The sequence below is a fragment of the Eubalaena glacialis genome, chromosome 8 (assembly GCF_028564815.1).
Source record: "Eubalaena glacialis isolate mEubGla1 chromosome 8, mEubGla1.1.hap2.+ XY, whole genome shotgun sequence".
NCBI lineage: Eukaryota > Metazoa > Chordata > Mammalia > Artiodactyla > Balaenidae > Eubalaena > Eubalaena glacialis.
Genome location: NC_083723.1, coordinates 100,241,221 through 100,261,822, shown reverse-complemented (window position 1 = coordinate 100,261,822; position 20,602 = coordinate 100,241,221). Strand labels below are relative to the sequence as shown.

General features: G+C 37.4%; 1 protein-coding gene across 11 annotated transcripts in view; it reads left to right on the top strand.

Annotated features, from left to right (window-relative positions):
- The window catches only part of CADPS2 (calcium dependent secretion activator 2), a 548,265-nt gene that overhangs the window by 405,673 nt on the left and 121,990 nt on the right, over nt 1–20,602 (top strand). For all 11 annotated transcript variants that reach the window (XM_061198688.1, XM_061198685.1, XM_061198689.1 and 8 more), the window contains 3 exons: nt 3,918–4,019; nt 12,798–12,861; nt 16,049–16,172. In XM_061198688.1, the coding sequence (XP_061054671.1) occupies nt 3,918–4,019; nt 12,798–12,861; nt 16,049–16,172 (290 nt within the window). The remainder of the gene's footprint in view (nt 1–3,917; nt 4,020–12,797; nt 12,862–16,048; nt 16,173–20,602) is intronic.

Genomic DNA, 20,602 nt, shown 5'->3' with positions numbered 1-20,602 from the left:
CAAAGGCCCTGAGGCAGAGCATGCTTCCTATGTTTGAAGACTAGCTAGGAGACCAGCATGGCTAGAGTGGAGGACTTGCCATGAGGGGGCAGAGGAAATCAGAGTGGGCTTTGGCTTTTACAATGAGTGTTACCACTACAGGGATATGACTCACACTTGAAAATGGCTCACAATAGCGTGTAGCCAACACTCTGACAAAAGACTGGAGGAGAGAGAGACCAAGGAGGCTACAGCCGTACTCGGGGAAGAGCTGATGATGACCGGAACCAGGGGAGTAGCAGAAGTGGTCAAGGGTGGTCAAGTTCTGAATAGGTTTTGAACGTATAGCTGACAAATTAATTTATAAACTGAGCTTATAAAACTATTATACTTTGAATCTCTATTACCCTGAGTCTACTAGGCAAATGTGCATCAAATGTAACTGGTTGAAATATCTCTCAAGGATTCTGCAAGTACCTATGTCGTAATGCACAAAAGAGCAAATTTTAGGATTTCCTTTGTTAAGGTCTTTTTTAACTGAATCACTGATTCAGTGGTAGGTATTTTAAACTGTATTGGTATTTAAGTTCCCTGCCTTATACAAGTAACATAGAAAATGTGTGATGTGAGGAAGTGTATTTAAAATAGTTCCACATTGTTGCTTCTCAAATATAGCTTCCATTTTTTATTAGGGATTTTTCGTATTGTTCTTGATTTTCTGTTAAAACACAGAGGAAAGACAATAAGGCATGGGCACTGAGGGCCTCTGATTTGGAATGCGAGAGACCTAGATTCAAGTCCAGGCTTCTGTCCTTACAAGCTGTGTGACCTTGGGGAAGTCACCTAACCTCCCTGAGGGTCAACAGCCTCCTCTCTTGGGGACTAGAGAAAAGATTGCTGTGGGCATCCTATGTTGTTATACATATAAAACAGAACAGTACGAGGCACGCTGATAATTGCTGTGTTTGTTTTAATAGCAACCATGACAAGAAGATATTGATGACACGGAAGTATTTGCATTTACTAGGAAGAATAATTTTAGAAGGAGCTGTTACTTTTAGGCTTGACTGCAGCAAAGTTGCCATTTAACCTCAATAATTTAGATATAGAAGGCCACTTCATATACCTAATATAGTCTGGTATACACATTAAAATAAGGATATGTGAATAAGGGCAAGTCCAAAATATAAAATGTATTTAACCTGTCAGATGTATACGTAATTTAGTAATAAGCTCAGTGAAGTGACAGCCCTTCACTGTGTATAACAGTCTTTATCTCCGTGAAAGTGACATGAGTGACATTCCCCCCGACTGACTTTTCTCGCTCTTCATCGACTGAACCCCTGGCCTCATTCAGTCAGGTAGGCGATGTGCCCCAGCGAAGTTTCATATGACCCACCAATGTACTCTGTCACTGTGGATTATAATCTCCTTTGACAGTTGAAACAAACAGTAAAATTCACTGAAATATAATTGTGTGGCATCTGTCAGAGTGCAAGGCCAAAGGACCATGTCAATCTTCAGAACAATAAAGAGAAGTTCTTTGCTCTTTTTCATCAAGTTTGCATAGGTGTATTTAGTGAATTGACCACTTGCAACTTTGTGGTATGGGATGTCTTGCTGTCTATGTAATAGCATAATGTAGTTATAGTTTTTGTCTGCCCAAATTCCCAAATTAATGATCTATATAGAACTATCCAATTCAACTTTTGTGATCATTGGCAATAGTTATGCTTAGGTTACAGTCTGGGTTTTGTGCTATTATTTGCTTGGTAGGAATTGACTCTGAAGTAATATGTGAAAAAAAATCCATTGTTAAATTATTCTGAAACATTGGGGTTAGTTCATAGTTCATTGCTCTAGAATTTAAAATCAGACTTTCTTTTTTCCTTCGTAAACATTTTGAAAGACCAAATATTTTGCCCTTAGTTTTTCTGCAGTTAACATTGAAACTGCATTTTGATGGATCAGAATGAAATGTAATTGTAAGTAATATTTTCAAAGCATAAATTCAAGCGGGATGCAAGTTTCTGAAATAACAAATTATTTACTCTGTTTTAGAAAAAAATTCTCAGATTTAAATGATGCTTTTTTTTTTTCTGGGAAAAATGATGCTTTGATATGCATAAAAGGTCTTTAAGCCAGTATGATTCAGGTATAACTTTAGAATTAATCGCTTTTATCCTAACTGACTAGTTTACGAGCATCAAAAATGTACACACACACACGTATAGATGTCTAGGTAAAAAACAGTGGGAACAGCAAATAAAAATCTTGTTGGGAAAGTTATTTTAAATACCCATTTTTTTCATAATCCTCACCTGTACCTATTTTATACATAAACATTAAAAATTAGTAAGTTCAAATGATAAATCTTTGGAAATTAAAACAATCTTTAGAAAAATAAGTTAATTTGAGAAGATATGATTGGTGTTAAGAAATGCAAAAGATTCATTTTGTTGAAATATATAAATATTTAAAGTAAATGTGAAATTAATGTATCTCGTTCTCTGTTTTAACAGACAGTGAAATTCATACATTCAAAATTTGAGATGACTGCTATACTACCAGATACTTAAATGGATATAGAATAAATTTTGAATCCCTATTAGATATATTTTATGTTTTCAATCCTAATCTTAGTAAAAGAAGACTTCTGTTCAGTCTTTGTTGCTACTTTTTTTTTTTTTTTTTGGTTGCGTTGGGTCTTCGTTGCTGTGCACGGACTTTCTGTAGTTGCAGCGAGCAGAGGCTCCTCTTTGTCGCGGTGCGCGAGCTTCTCGTTGCGGTGGCTTCTCTTGTTGCGGAGCAGGGGCTCTAGGCACACAGGCTTCAGTAACTGCAGCACGCGGGCTCAGTAGTTGCGACTTGTGGGCCCTAGAGCACGTGGGCTTCAGTAGTTGCGGCTTGCAGGCTCTTGAGCGCAGGCTGAGTAGTTGTGGCGCACGGGCTTAGTTGCTCTGTGGCATGTGGGATCATCCCGGACCAGGGATCGAACCCGTGTCCCCTGCATTGGCAGGCGGATTCTTAACCACTGCACCACGAGGGAAGTCCCTGTTGCTACTTTTAAAGGTACTACTTTATTTGTAAAGTTGATACTTTATTTCATAGGCATATTTGGTTAAGCACAAAAATCTTGAAACATAGGTGGTCTTTCTTCTCCGTATGTTTTTATTCAAGTATTCATGTTTCATTTATATTTAAACAAAAAAATAGAGCAGTAAACCACTGCATGAATCCAAAATGTCTGTTCCTTACAACAATTAAAATTAAATCTCCAGTTTCACATTAGCTAATTTTTATTTGGAAGAGAAGGAGTTAAGACATTTTAGCTTACATTCAGTATATTTTTTATAATAATTCCATTCAGGATATTTAATTGGTCAAATGTTTGGTATCACTATAAAACACTTTTCACTGCCATTCTCAAGGACTAGTCATTGTTTTCTGTAGATCTGAAAAATATTTATTGTAATCCTTTACCTTGAAGGCTGTCTAAAAGAGAATAATTCTGTTCCATTCATTGCAGGTCGAAATATGAAGCAAATGGCTATAAATATCTCCAATAAATTTCCACTGTAGACACAAGTAGTATGTATACTGTGAACCAATATACATTTTCCTTAATTATTTGGATTTTTCAGGGAAATAGAAAGATATAAAATTTATAAAAGTAAATGTTCAAGGGACTTCCCTGTTGGTCCAGTGGGTAAGACTCCACGCTCCCAGTGCAGGGTGCCCGGGTTCGATCCCCAGTAGGGGAACTAGATCCTGCATGCATGCCTCAACTAAAGATCCTGCACAGCACAACAAAGATCCCGTGTGCCGCAAATATGACCCAGTGCAGCCAAAATAGATAATAAATAAATAAATACTTTTAAAAAAAGGTAAATGTTCTATCACAATAAATTACTGACTCTCCTTTTTTTTTTTTCCAGGCCTGATGGAATCGGAACTATTTCAGTGGAAGAAAAAGAGAAGTTTGAGGAGATAAAGGAAAGACTGTCTTCCCTTTTAGAGAATCAGATAAGCCATTTCAGGTATATACTCCATTAGTACAAGTGTGTGTTTCTTTAGTTCACTCAACCCTCTAATCCCCTACAAATGTTTATTATGTCTTTCTGCTTACTGCTCAAGCACAATCAGTAGCTTCTCCTCCATTGCCTGCAAGGTGTGAGCCACGTTCCTAGGTCTGCGTTCTGCTTCTCAGCCTGCCTTCAGTTTGCACTACTCATTCAGTAGGCCCCGCCCCCTGCAGTATCCTTTCCGCTGGCCCTCTTGCTAGCCCTGTGCAGTTCTCAGCCTTGCCTAGCCTCTTCCTCCAGCTCTGGGGGCTTTTCCTCCCTCTCACTGCATAGCCAGGCAAGGAGACTCTCAAGCCCCACCTTCACAGGGGAGACTTTTTCATTTATTCCAGCAGAGAGTGGAAAAGCTGAAGTCTTTTTAGCATTCATCATCTGTACTATGCCCTAGTCACCTATCATATAGTCCTTGGTTATCCTTTTATTTACATTCTGTGAGAACAAGGGCCACAGTGCGTCTAGCACAGTTTCTTTGCCAAAAAAATTAAGTATTGATACTAAGAAGCATTTGCAGGGTGAAGGATAAATATCTTGATAATATTGTTTTCCCCTGATTATAGTTAGCTTAATAGAACCTAATGGTTAAAAACAGAAATATACCTTTTTCTATCAGTCTCATCATTAGATCCTATAAAATGTTGCCATGTCAGTGTATCGCATCTTATAGCATATCTGTCATGTTGCAGGTATGTCATTTCATGTGAACTTACTGAAAAATAAATTCAGTTAATATTCCCCCTCAACAGTGTGAAAACACTGTTGTTTAGCCATGTGAATAGAGTATGGCTGCTCTGGGCCTCAGTTTCCTTATTTGTAATATGAAAAGCTTAGACTCTGATTTGAAAATGATACTGAAGGAAAAAATTATCATAGGATATACTATCCATCTGTTTCTCTGCATTGGTGTTTTCATCTGGGGCTGGTACCACCACCTGAAGGTAAGTGAATGAGGGAGGATTTTCTTTGTCATGATAACTGGGCATAGGGGCAGTCATTTAGTGCTGGATTTAGAAATGCTATGCATGGAACAGTCTCACATTGGAGAACTGTTCTTCCCAAAAGGCCAATAAATTCATACTAGGAAACACATTTGCAGAGGATGTTTCTGCATTTGCTGTTAAGAGTATTGTCTTTTAGGTTGTGTAGAGACCCTTATATTTATTGTGTCTGTCATTTAATGAAAATCAATATATAATTTTCCTGTTTTTGACATTATTGAGACAGAGCTGATCATTCAGTTGACTATATACATCAGTAACTATAAGTCTCTATGGTTATTTGTAGTAGTGCTTTCATGTGCAAGTAACAAATCCTACCTCAAACTGGTTTAAACAAATAAATGGATATGTTCACTTACATACAGGTCTCAGATAGGGTGGACTTTAAGAGAGGCTGAATTTAGTAGCCGTAGCTCCATTTCTTTGTAATTCTCACACGGCTATTGTCCTTCATGGGATGGCTTTATCCCCAGATGGGTAACAAGACCACAGAATTCCTTGGCCTCACATCCATGCATGCCAGAGTTGAAAGGGAAGGTAGTAGAGGCTGTCTCTTTCTGTGATTCTCTCTTAAGATGAAAAGTTTCCTTAGAAGATCCTAGCAAACCAGCCCTCATATCTCATTTGCCCTAGATAGGTCATAGGCCCAGTCCTGAACCAAACTCAGGGGCCAGAGGAAGCCCACGTACTAGATCCTCAGTCACTGACAAGCCATGGGACCGCCATGATCGAGTTAGCTTGGTGAGAGCCAGCCCACCAGCGGGTCCTGTCCCCCACAGTGCTTACAACTACACAGTCGAGGCAGGGAATGACAGTTGTCCACATCATTTATTGTATTAGTATTCTCTCTCTTACAGTTTTGTTTCTCTATTTCTCTTAATAATGTCTGTAAAGATGTACGCTAGAATTCTTTTTCGTTTTTATTTCTTTGATGTACTATAGAGAACTAAACTAAACTGGTCTAGACATTTTAGGCTGACTTTTATATTCCCTTTTGATATTTGTAGAGTTTGTATAAATTTTACCAGTTTTATTTTTCCTGAGTCCATAGAAAACTGGATAAGAGGAAATGGGATTAAAATAAAACAGAGGAGGGGCTTCCCTGGTGGCACAGTGGTTAAGAATCCACCTGCCAATGCAGGGGACATGGGTTCCAGCCCTGGTCCGGGAAGATCCCACATGCCGCGGAGCAACTAAGCCCGTGCGCCACAACTACGGAGCCTGCGCTCTAGAGCCGTGAGCCACAACTACTGAGCCACATACTGCAACTACTGAAGCCCCCGGCACCTAGAGCCGGTGCTCCGCAACAAGAGAAGCCACCGCAGTGAGAAGCCCGCGCACCACAAGGAAGAGTAGCCCCCGCTCGCCGCAAATAGAGAAAAGCCCGCGCACAGCAACAAAGACCCAACGTAGCCAAAAATAAAATAAATTAAAAAAAAAAACAAAAACAGAGGAAATTTTAGGTATCCATATAGGCAAATTTAGAAAAATGTTTAAATTGTCCATGAAGATCTTCCTAAGGATTCTACCAAATGATCTTCCTTAGCCACTTACATTAAAATTTAGAAAGAACGTAAATTACTTATCAACTCACACTAAAGAAGTAACCAGAGTACTATTAATAACTCTTGTATAGAAATTTATTTATTCAGGCCCAACTGTATTTCAGAAATGGATTTCAAAGATACAGGTAAAATAATAAGGCAAACTAAATTAAATATAAATGAGGAACTTCTGGTTAAAGACAGCAGATTAAATGCATGTCTGTCTCAGTTTCCTCACAGAACCTAACCAAAACAACAGAACAGTATTTTTCAGAAGACATAAACCCACAAGGACAGCAAGAGTAAGAGGGAAGAAAATGGAAAAAATAAGTTAAAAATGTGGAAGTCAGATGGATGGATGATATCTAATTTAGTCACCCAGGAAAAACTGGATCATAAACGGGCAGTGGGGAATAACAGAGAAGCAATCTGATTTATGTCATACAATCACCAAAACGTTTGGAATTGCCAGTTGTAAGCCCTTCTGGAAATTAAGAGTAAAGGATGATTTGTTGTAAATCTGCTTAAGACACACTTAGATCCCCAGATCTCCTTTCCACCTCATCAGCCAGGCCGCTGCCCCTCCCCTTCCCTGGAAGAGCACTGCTGGTTTATTCCCTGGAGAGGGTAAAATTACAGGGTACCTGGGCTGAGGTAGAGGAGGGGAGGAAACATCAGGCACAGTTGGAGTTCGGGATTACATAGAAACATGGGGATTAGATAAATGGTTATTCTGAAATCTGAGCATCACAGCCTTCTCCTTCCAACTCACACACTTGACACCCAAAATGCTGGCAGGCAGGCAGGCAGGCTTACACTTTCCATACATATTGTAAGTACCTTCCCCCGGGACTCTGACTAGCCCAAGAGAAAAGACCTAAAGCTGTGGAAAAGAAAGACTCCCACCGAAAATTCTTCAAGTAGATCAAATTGACAAAACACTGAGATATTTTAACATATTGAGAGAAGTTTTACCCACTTGGAATAGAGTTTGGAATTATATTAGTTGTGTTAGAGCTTGGAATTGTATTAGATTAAGTACATAATAAAAAGAAGAAATTAAAATAAAGACAAATATAGCAAAGTATTATAAACAAAGTAGTGACACTAGAAAGTAATCATATTAGATACATTTCATTTATCTAGGACGTTTATGTAATTAATGTAGATACTGAATTTCGGTCTAACCCACAAAAGTGATGTAACTGCATTAAGGGTAGGAGGAACAGAAATTATGTCTAGGGTGGTGGAAAGTGGTCTTAAAAAAAAAAAGCAACTTATGGGCTTCGCTGGTGGCGCAGTGGTTGAGAATCTGCCTGCCAATGCAGGGGACACGGGTTCGAGCCCTGGTCTGGGAAGATCCCACATGCCGCGGAGCAGCTGGGCCCGTGAGCCGCAACTACTGAGTCTGCGCGTCTGGAGCCTGTGCTCCGCAACAAGAAAGGCCGCGATAGTGAGAGGCCTGCGCACCGCGATGAAGAGCGGCCCCCGCTTGCCACAACTAGAGAAAGCCTTTGCATAGAAACGAAGACCCAACTCAGCCATAAAAATAAATTAGTTAATTAATTAAAAAAAAAAAAAAACCAACTTATGTCCAAGATGGAGTAATGGGATGATATTTACCCTCCCACCTGAAACAATTTTTTAAAGACAAAATATGTGGGAAAAAATGCTTTTCAAGATATTAAACATAAGACAATAACAGTAATTCCTGAGAGATGGAAAACAGTGGATAAGCCCTTTAATTGCCCCAGCTTACTGACAGCACAGTGTTTCTAGATCATGGTCCAGGGAGGAGGAATCTGGGTGGATCCCCGTGGGCACCCTGACTTGAGGAGACAGAGCTGAGAGTCCATGGAGGGTAAGGCAGCCAGAGTTTTCAACTCAAAGTTCTAAAGGAGAGAGCAAAGAGACCTACAAGTAATATTTGCTGAGGGTCCTCCTGGAGTCTTCAGCTAAGTATTGATCTGTGCATGGATGTGAGGAAACTATTCAAAGTTGGGCAAAGAACTATGTGAAAGGATTACAGGGGTTTCTTTACACAGGGCTAAGAGTAATTCCAGTTTTCAATATCTAGAGTGGAAACCTAATTCATGAGCATCAGGTAGAATACAGAAGGTTTTGCCTCAGTAGTGGAAAAAAATTAGCCCTAGAATAAACACTGTCATGGTCTCTCCTAATGAGGCTTAAAACCAAGATTCATATGAATCAAACTATTTTCAAGTAATTTAACTGCATTCCAGAACAAAATTCAAGAATATTTAAAGAAATACAAAAGTGTTCAGCCTCCAAGAAGGTAAAATAACAATGTCTAGCATGCAGTCAAAAATTTCTAGGCATACAAAGAAGTAGTAAAATACGACGAATGAAAAGAATAAAAACAAGCAAAAGTGAAAATGACAGGGAAGATAGAATTAGTAAACAATAGTATCAAAATAATTATTATTACCACATGTCATATGTTTAACCTGTTAAGGACATCATGGAAAACCTACAACTAACATCATACTTAATAGTAAAAAAGTAGGAAAGACTGAATGTTTTCCACCTACAGTCAAAAACAAGGCAAGGCTATCTACTCAAAAATCAATAATCAAGGTAGTGTAGTATAGAGAGTCCAGTAATAGACTCACATACATATGGTCAATTGATTTTCAACAAATGTACAGATAATTTGCAAAGTATACTTTATTCAACAAGTGGTGCTGGAACTATTGGCTATCCAAATATAAAATAAAAACCTGGATCCATACCTCACACCTGATCCAAAATTTAACTCAAGATGGATAGACATAGAAAACAGAAAATCTCTGTGTCCTTGGACTAAGCACAGATGCTTAAATAAAACACCAAAATTGTGATTCATAAATGGAAAAATATAACCTCGAACTTCATCAACATTAAAAACTTTTGATCTTCCAAAGACATTATAAGGGAATCTCAGAATGGGAGAAAATATTTTCACAATACATATCCGACAAAAGACTTCTATCTAGAATATATAAATTTATTTATTTATTTTTTGGCCACGCTGCATAACTTGCAGGATCTCAGGTCCCCGACCAGGGATTGAACCTGGGCCGCAGCAGTTAAAGCCCAGAATCCTAACCAATAGGCCACCAGGGAACTCCCTATAAGTAACTCTTAAAACAATAAGAAAGAAAACAGCCCAATAAAAAGTTGTTTTGACAGATATTTCACTAAAGATATGTGATGGTGAAAAGGCATATGAAAAGATGCTCAACATCATTACTCTTTAGGGAAATATAAACTAAAGCCACAGTGATTGATAGGAATGGAAAGTGGTACAACTCATTTTGTAAAATAGTTTGCAATTTTTAAAAATTTAAACACCTAACGTATGACCCAACTATTCCACTCTTAGGTATTTCCCCAAGAGAAATGGAAGCATACATCCACACAAAGACTTTAATATGAATATTTATACCAGCATTATTCATAATAGCCCAAATATGAAGACAAGTCAGATGACCATCAACAAGAAATGGATAAAAAATGTATTAGAATACGGCTGAGAAATGAATGAATTGTTGATACATTGCAATAGCATGAAAGAATATCAAAACAGCTATGCTGAGAGAAATCAGACCCAAAAAAGTTCAATACTGTATGATTCCTCTTACATGAAATTATAGAAAATACAGACTAATCTAAATGACAGTAAATCAGTAGTTGCCTGGGCCCCATGAGTCAGGAGGAATCATTTGAGGGGCATGAATATGTATATTGCCTTGATTGTAGTGACGGTTTCACAGGTGTATACATATGTCAAAACTTATCAAATTGTATACTTTAAATACGTGTAGTTCATTGTATGCCACTTACACCTCTAAATCTATTTTTTAAAAAAAGCTAAGAACTTCTCTTCCATAGTGGGAAGTTAGTAGGATAATATCTAAAACTGGAAAATCAAGAATTTGAAATATTATCATGTAGGTTAGGGATATGACATTTAAATACCAAAAGAATCAGCTAAAAGTTAAAAACATTTTTTTCTCGAGAAATTACTTGGGAAATGGGGGTAGAACTGACATAAAGGATTTACGTTTTTCATAAAAATCCCCTTAGGAAAAGTTTCCTTTCAGGCTATGTGCATATTTAACTTTGATAAAAACAGATACTGTATTTAAAATTTTAATTTAAAATTCAAAGAAAGCCAGTTTAATCATTGGACAGGTCTATGCAGGCTCATTTATCTGTGTAATTAATTAACTAAAGTGAAAATCAGCGTGACTTTGATTTATTCAGATTAGGTATTAAACTTGGTTGAATTTTATTTGTTAATTGAGTGTTTTTCACTTTGCTTAGCTATTACAGAGCTATCAAAGTGGTAAAAACCCAAAATATTTATCCTGAAAGGCAGAACAAAATGATTCCCTTCTTTTAAAACTTGTTTTGTGAAGATTAATTAAGCTTCTGTGTAGTTATTTTCTGTATTTTATTGATTCAGGATTACTTGTACTCTGTAAATGTGTTGAATTATTTACACATCACGGGCAGCTAATGCTAATTCAGAGCATACCCAGTGGGACCTCAGAGCCCTGAAATGCTAAATGTAATCTGGGGATCAGTAACATTCCATTCATAAAATGTGTCACCCATAGGTTAATGGAAATAAACAATAGGAAAGACAATGGGTGGATTATGCAGAAACACTGAAAAGATTTAAGCAGGAGGAGGGGACTACAAGAACCCAATTTGTGTTTTATTTAAACGTGGATTAAGGTTTATGGTATACAGAATGACTAAAGCTACTTTACTAATTTGCTAATGCTCTAAAAAGCACCACTGTGCAGGAAAAACTCTTTATCAAAATAAATTGGTCATGGTTTTTTATGTATGGGCGGGGGAGGTAGTAGCGGGGAGGATGCATAGAGGCAAGATTAAGTGAAGGAAAATTTTAACAGTAAATGAAATGATAAACAGTACTCTGAAGAAAAATGTGAGTGGCTAGTTTTATATGACACTTATTTGCATTTATCTGACGTGAATGGAAGTTTCACAAAACTAAAAGCTAATCCGAATATAAATTTAACTACTGCTTTGTGAGGAATCAATCTTTCTCTTTCTCTTTAAAATTAGGTCCTGTAAAAGAACTTGAGCTTAAACTATATGCTTTTGAGGGAGACCTCTTCAAATTACAGTGTGGAAAAAAAGAATTTCTTTGTAATTATGTCTTAGAAAATATGTCTACTTCGTCCTTGGATAATGGCAAAAGACATGGAAATAAGTAAACTTTGCAAGTTATTAGTTTGAAGATGTCTAAGAGCAAAATGGCAGTCCACGCCGGCCCAGCTGCCTGTGTAGCACTTGATCTTGGGGCTGAGGCAGCGGTCAGGGAGGCTTTGCTGAACCTGGTTGAACAAGTGAGGTGCACCCGCAGGATGAAGTGGCCCTGACATTCTGTGCTCTCTAAGTGGAAAGTGACCTGAAGGGGGACCCTCTTGTGAAGAGCAGTAAACCTGTCACCACCATGTGGCAGCTAACTTGTGAGGGGCCCACTCATCCTCCCAGCTCTGACCCTGATTTCAGAATACCTGCCCTCCAGTTGTTGGTGTGTATTAGGAATACATGGGACTAGAAATACTTCGGATAAATGACTGCGGGCAATAGAGCTGCAGAAGGTTTATGTTGGGGATGGGGAGGTTGGAGAGCTAGACACCAGCAGAGACAGGCAAATGTAAGGACAAGGGGGGAGCCGGAACCTTGTTTCTCCTAGAAGTTATGTATGCAGTGTGTGTTTCCATCTTAAATCACACATAAATAAAGGAGGAAATGGGGGAGTCATTTCATTTTATCGTAGAGCTTGAATAACAACACCTTAAACAAGAAATTAGTAGGAAATGCATTTTAAGTTTCTCTTTACGTATAGGGTCCTAGAGATTCCTTTTTGATTACTGTAATTTTGTACATGTATCATCGAAACTTGAGAACCTTTTTCATCACAGTTTATACCTTTACTGTTTAAGACATTTACATCATGGGACTAGGTAAATTTCAGCGTTTAAAAATTTTCTGCATGGGTCGATGCCCTTTTAACCACTTTTTACAAATGTTCTCCAATAACACCAAGTTATAGAAGAGGGAATTATTTAGCAGTCTTGGATATTAAATGTTTGACTTTTTTGTTGCTCCTTTTTTTTTTTTTTTCTTTTTTTTTTTCTTTTTTAAAGATACTGTTTTCCCTTTGGACGACCTGAAGGTGCACTGAAAGCTACACTTTCATTACTTGAAAGGGTATGTTTGAACATTACTTTGTAAGTACTATTTGCATTCTCAATGGCTGTGTATTTTAGTGTTGAACTAGGCAGATGGTCCCATTCCTCATGAGTGTGATATCACCTGGGTCTGTTGCATTTCATCAGTTTCTCACTTTTTCTTGCTACATTCAAATTCTTCTGTATCCTGCTTTTCCTCTCCAAAGCCTTTCTGAAGCCTACCACTGCCATCCTATGCTGAGTTAGGGTTAAAGTTATCATCTGTTTGGTAGTATCCATTTTTCCCACCTCTTTTTTTTCCCCTCATTTCAGATAAGTACAATTATCTGTTTTTCAGACTTTACAGTTGTCTTTTATTATCCCCCCGACTTATTTGTACTTCTGTCTGTCATATCCCTCATACCTATAAGAGTTTAACATTTAATATTCACAAACATATCATTTCTTTCATTCTAAGTTTATCTCAATTTATTTCAGTTCGATTTGTGTTACTTTGAAAGAATTCATGAATTACAGAAATTGATGATTATAGAAGTCATGAAATTATAGAAATATACAAAAAGTAAATAGCAAATAAGGTGTTATACCCACGCTAGAAATCATTTATTAATGAAAGTCTATTCTCCACTGCTGTTTTTGTGGCAGATTAGGTGTAAAGGGAGGGGGGTGGGAGGGAGGTCCAAGAGGGAGGGGATATATGTATACATAAAGCTGTTTCACTTCGTTGTACAGCAGAAACTAGTACGACATTGTAAAGCAACTCTACCCCAAACTATACCCCAATAAAAAAAAAAAGGGAAGTATCCTTTCACCTGTCTATAAAACTATTCACGTGCTAGTTGGAAGCTAACAGCTTAAGTAATGTGAACAAGTTTTATTCCTTATCTGTATTAAAAAGAATATCTAGGGATCATCTCTATCTCTTGATTTGATTATTCCGGTCCTGATTTGTTGACTTTAAGCACTTGGCTCTTGTTGATTTTTCTGCCCAAGGAATTCCAGATAATATATTACTTACTCGCACCTCTGAAAAGCAAAAAGGGGAGACATTGTTCAGTGATTTAAGGATTTGGGAGAGGAGGGCTAGAACTGATGACTAAAGTGAGATCTTTGGATTATAGATTGGTTTTATCTATATATCCCTGTCTTATCCTTGATTACTGTGAATTGTGTGATAGAAATATTATTGTCATAATTATCTGTTTTATTAGAATTTTTATAATATTAAAAGCTGCAGGTAACTCAGGCTTTTCAGAGTTTTCATTTCATCCTATCCATTAAGGTATCATCAATGAGATAAAAATCCTTAAAGGCAGCTTTGCTTTTTGGAACGGCATCCCATCCTGGGTACCTAGTGCAGCCTCTCTATGTGCTGGTTTCCATGGCAGAACTCCCATCCTCCCCCCAGCAGGGAAGAGTTAGTAACAGAAGAGATGCCCTCGTGCCCTGTACTGACAGGTGGCAGGATGAACAGTGACCTTTATTCCAGTTACAGTAACTAATCATGTCTCTTGCTGAATTGAAAGAGAAATGGTAAGGGCTATTTCTTCATTTTCATGTCTCTGTACTTACTGAAATCTTAGAAAAATAAAATCTACATGTGAATTCTTGATACAAACGGTGTCTTGGAAGAACTTGGGGTGGAAGCATGAAACACAAATTGTGTGTCTCCCTTTTTGCACTTGCTAGCCCTTTATCTGCGCTTCTCCAGGAAAGGGGATTTAGTTTCCCCACACACACTTCAAATGAAGTGTCCAGCTCCTAGATACTGTGAAATATTGCATGATTTCAACCCTAGACTCACCTCTGTAATAGATATAGACATTCTAATTTTAACAGCTATTTCTATTATTTGAAAGTTTGGCACCATGGGAAAGCTTAATAGTAAAATTAATCTTAAATTTAAATTTTAGTAATAATCACCTTAAAAATAATAGTGCCTGTTAATGCTTATATTTTTTTACTCTAAACAGAAGGATTTTTCTGGCAATAAAGAGTCTAATGTGCAGTTCTAATTAAAGTGCCAAATATACATCAGTGTGTTAAAGATTTTTAATGTGAAAATATGAAGAAAAATTTAATTTGATAGGGGAGGAAATTTTTAAGTGATAAAGTTTGCTGTTTTCAGAAGGAAACCTTGTCTGACAAAATGAAAATATGTCGTCAAGGATCACCAATGCTAGAATGATTGAATGAATTTGAGATTATAAAATCCATAGTGCCGAGGCTGATCGAAATAGAATGAAGTAACAAACCATGAAATGGATGTCTTCATGTTCTTTCAATATTTCTTTCAAAGTAAAAGACTAATAGGATAGTCAGAACACTTACAAAAGTATTGTCTTCTTTATGTTAAGATTGTGCTATACCTGTATATTGTAGAATTTGAATGTAAGCAGAGCACGGAAAGCCACATTAATTATATGGAAAAATAGCGTTTGACTAATTGTATAATCAAAACTTACTGTGAGCAGTTTTATCACTAGGAAAGTTTTAAGGAAAATTATCGATGAGTCACTATAAAAGTACTTAAGTACATTATATTTTGAATTCTGGATACAATTGTATTTTCCATTTGCCAATAGTAATACTTTTAAATGAAAAATCCAAAAACAATTTAGGAACCCAACAGAAAATAATCAGTTTTTTTTTTTTTAATTTCAGAAAGTTTTCCTTGTGTTTTAACATTTGATACTCCATTCATTTCACTAAGACAAAGAAGCTCCCCCCATCCCCAGCAGATCAAAATAACTAAAGTGTAATTAGTGAGAGTAGGGGTCTTGATTTTTATAAGGCCCATAAATGATGCTTATTTTAATGGAATTTATGTTTTCATATATATTGCTCAAAAGATTTAAAGCTTTTAAATCAGGGATATGCAAGGTAAACTTTATTACAAAGTATCCCAAGGACTGTAATCCTCCTTTGAAACAGCTGCTCTAGTGGCGTTGTGGGTCCCTGGAGGAAAAGTGACAGTCACACTGAATGGTGGCTTGGGCAAGGGAGGTTTTGATGTGCATAAATGAGGCTTAGACAGGTGGAGCCAAGACTGGGAGAGATTACTTCCCGGCTGTGAAGTGCTGACTCATCACCTCCCCCAGTGTTACCTAGGACCCCTTCGTACCAATAGGTCTAGGGCAATTTGTGTACTTGTTTTTTAGTATGTTATGCCATCTCTCTCTCTCTCTCTCTCTTTCTCTCTCTAGGTTTTAATGAAAGATATTGCCACTCCCATACCAGCAGAAGAGGTGAAAAAAGTGGTCAGAAAATGTCTTGAGAAAGCTGCCTTGATCAATTACACGAGACTCACAGAATATGCCAAGATAGAAGGTCAGTGCAGTGAGCAATTGCCCAAATGGCAGTGAGAGCCAACAATGCCTATTAACTGCATTTTCTGTGAGAAGTCCTTTCCTTTCTTGAACAAACCTGTGCCATGGCAAAGGGAAATGTCTCATTAAAATCTCAGCTGGTGAACTGAAGAGCTTTTTCCTATTCATTGCCTTAATATGCCTCCTGGGACTCTGCTTGAATGAAAGACCCAGGATTCATGCTTAAGTTGTCCTTTGTTCTTATTTTGAGTTTTGAAGAAACCAGAACGTGTTTTCATGGGTTGTATTTTTTGACATTACAGTAAGTATGTCTAACATTTAAACTATGGGTAGTGTATTCTTTCCTGATCCGTAACAGTGTAGTATTATTTAATTTTATTTTTGGTTCTGTAGCATCTCTCAGAGAAAGAGGAAACTTGTTGATTATCGTGAGGGCTGAAATAAACTGATAGAATTTCCTGCAACTTTTAATTGCTTACAATATTGATGCATTTGTAAGATTAGATCTCTTGAGAGGACTGTGCATTTTTTCTCTTTCTTCAGGTTTTATTCATTAAGGATAATTATTCATTTTATTCATTTAAGGTTTAAGATAACTTAGAAATACATAGATTGAAATTTGTGGCAAAGTCACACAATCAGCTTTTATCTGACAATCCTTTGACTGATATAATTAAAAGTAATAGAAATGACCTCAGGTTCTTTAATTATCATAAAACTAGCTTGTGTAATACATGTAGCATTAACTTAGGGAGGAAAAAAGTTTATAGTGTTAAATACTTCTCTAAAAATAAAAAGTAAATCATCTGTTAGAAAAAATTTAGTAACTTTTAATATAAAATTGTATTTAATGAATTATAAATTTATTAATTAGTTGATACTATGATAGATTCATCAAAATTGGGACAATGAAAAAGATGATTATAATTGGCTGTGTTATATCCTTTTTTCTCTCCAAATCTGATCAAGCTTTCTAACAAGCACGTGATAACCAGCCTCCTGAGTGATTAACAAAAAAGCCATCCCATCACTATAGCAACCAATATTATATCACGAGAGTAACAACATGAAACCTCCTTAGATACCAGTTTAACATCATTAATTATGATATCATGTTGTGTTAAAGCAGAAGCAATGAATATTAGGTCATTTGGGGAAAGTGGAAGATAAACAGATTGGTTTTCACATTTTGAATACTCCTTCAAACAATTTTCATGTTTTGGGAATATTGGGTATTGCGAACACAGATTGAAAGAATTGATATAAAAATAGACATATTAAAACCTTTCAAATCTGGCAAAAAGAAAAAAATTGTAGACAACCTGAACCTGAGTAAACACAATATTGTTTTATCTAAATATTATGAATGCTGTCCAAAAAACTATGAGAATCCTTTTGGTCTTAACTATTTTAGTTATTTTTGATCATTACCTTATCCAACAATACTGAAAAGATATGCAGTATATTTTTTGTTTTATCTCTGTATTTATTTTCTAGTTGTAGAATCCATTTTAATATGGACAAATGAAGAACTTTCTTTTATTTGTACACAGCCATGGGCTCCTCTCATTAATCAGCTAGATAAACATGTTAACAATGGTGATCAGAAAGGAATAGTTATGCTTCTGGATCACACACAAAAACAAGTCTGTGTTAGAGAAAAGCCTAAAACAGGACCCAATGGAGAGTGAGCAGGGAACTCTCCCACTTCTTCCTTTCTGGAGTCACCCCCTCTCTTATCTCGAGTCCAGTGTGAGAACATTCTAGAAAAAGGATCCTAGAAATCTAGTCAGGTAGGACTGCTGAGCAGTCTCTTTTCAAAAAAAAATAAAATGCATACTTATTAGATAAGAAAAACTTTTATCCTTTTCATTTCCTCCCTTCTCCCCCTTTTTTTGTATCTTAAAAAGTAAAGCGTTTTGTTTTATGCTCAGGCTCAGACCAAGAACAAAGTCGACTTTAAGTTAGAAATAGGAAATGGGCTACTTTTCTTTGCTTGATTGGTCTTTTACGTTACGTGAGTGAGCAACACGGGTAGAGTTTGTTTTTCTCCTAAATTCTCTTCTCTTATGTTTTAGGCCCAGCAGAAAAGGAAACAGGTAATTAATGTTTGTGCATGCATGTGCCATTATTTCTAATGTGGCGGTGTTGTGTTTTGATATGAGTGAATAGCTCTTTCCTTTTCAGGGCTCCTGTTAGATCACTTTGACTAAGATACTGAAAAGACTTTGATTTTATTGGAACTGTTGCTAATGCTTTGTAGGGAAAATATAGGCCATTTATCTCTGCAAAAGTTCAGCAATGTTTTTTTGATATGAATTCAAAGCAAAACACCTGAGGCTGTATTAATGTTATGCATTAGGTTTTAACCACGTACACTAGTCTTATTTGAAAGCTATTGCCAATATTTGAAGGACTCTTACAACTAGAAAAGAGGACCATCTTTCTTTTATCACTCTTGGAAGATAACCTGAGAGTAAAAATGCATAAATGCTATTAAGTAAAAAGTAAGCAGCTCTTAACTTTGAAAGTTGTTTATCATAGGAATGAGCAGAGGTTATAAAATCCCATTCTCAAGAAATTGCTAGGAAAGAGTTCTTCTCTGGGTCTCTGAGTTTTTAAAGATTTTGTTACTTTTGTGTGTGTGCGCGCGCATGCCACTTCTCACAGTTGTAATTAATTTAATTAATGGGCCATTATGTATTCATCCTGTCCATCTCCGCTTCAGCCTCTTGCAGGCAGGGTCTCTACTGAACTTGTTCACTGTTGTATCTCCAGCACCTAGCACTGTGCCCATGACACAAAGTAGGTACTTAGTAGTTGGAGAGAGACAAGAGGTCCATTAGTTAAGTTCCATTTGAAATCAGTGGCGTGAGAGACAATTGATGAACCTTTCTAATCCGAGTTTTCTCATCATAGTCAAATTTTGCATGCAGTCTTATAGACAAGTTTGCTTGGGTTGTTTTTAACTGAAGTCTTCCATTAAGGATGCTATTTCTTTTTTCCGACCTTCACTTCTTTTCCAGTATTTGACCTCAGAAAGTGTCAGGAACAAAACACTCAGAGCCAGGAAAAGGGAAAAGAACACACCTACAATGATCGCTGAAGTGCACTTTAGAAAAGCTGAATTAGAAAAAAATATTACCATCCCCTCTTATGACAGCCCGCTGTGATAGCAGCAGTCCCATGATCTTTAACAAACTTTTTCAAAACCTCATATAGCATCTTATCTCCCACATTTCTGTTGTAAAAATAGTTTTTATATAATTTTCAGACAAGAAGTCTGGGGTTGTTAGTGGTTTTCCCACTTGCCATAGAGTAAATAAGTCAGCCAGCTGGGACTGGAGTCAGGTGTCCTGATCCTCAACCTACAGAGACTACGCTCCTGCCCCTGTGAAATAGGAAGGGGTCACCACACGCCATGCCGAGGATGGAGCAGAGGCAGTTGCCCTGCTTGTGACAGTTGCCGTCTGCTGTGTACAGCACTTCCAACCAGGTGAAAGTCTTCCCTTCACTTGTGTTTAACACCGTACCATTGCTCAACTGTCTAGGCTGCAGGCGCTGGGAAAAATACTTTTTAAAAGTCAAATGCTTGGGGCTTCCCTGGTGGCGCAGTGGTTGAGAGTCTGCCTGCCGATGCAGGGGACACGGGTTCGAGCCCTGGGCTGGGAAGATCCCACATGCCGCGGAGCAACTGGGCCCGTGAGCCACAAACTACTGAGCCTGCGCGTCTGGAGCCTGTGCTCCGCAACAAGAGAGGCCGCGACAGTGAGAGGCCCGCGCACCGCGATGAAGAGTGGCCCCCGCTCACCGCAACTAGAGAAAGCCCTCGCGCAGAAACGAAGACCCAACACAGCCAAAAATAAATAAATAAAGGAGTTCCTTTTAAGAACAAACAAACAAACAAACAAAAAAAAGTCAAATGCTTGTATAGAAAAGAGAAAAAAATCAGTATAGCCTCAGTAATTTAAGTGAATCGAAGGGAAAGCTACCCTCCATTGAAGACTGTTCTGAAGTAACAGGAGAGAGGTTTTTAAGAAATGTAGTTATATTCCTTTAGTTGTACTTGGTTGCCAGTTAACAGGGTTACCTAGTGAATGTTCTTGGAGGTGCTTTTAAAAGCGAGTAAAAATGAGAGTATCAGTTGCATGTGTAAGAGCTTAAATGCTTGATAAGACTTTGAAACAGTTCTCTCTTGAGCATTATAATCAATATCCTCAGTTAGTTTGTTCCACATAGAGAAGAGTAAAATTTGGCTCCAGGTTTGTCATCGTGTTGTCGTCTATTGACCTGCCTGTTGCCCCAGAGGTTTTTCGTTTACACTGCTTCAGTAGTTCCTTAAACAACTCTTCAAAACAGATACTTTACGGAAGAGGTAACTAAGACTTCAGAAAAAGGCGGTTAACTGGCACAAGGTTGTGCTGCTATTAA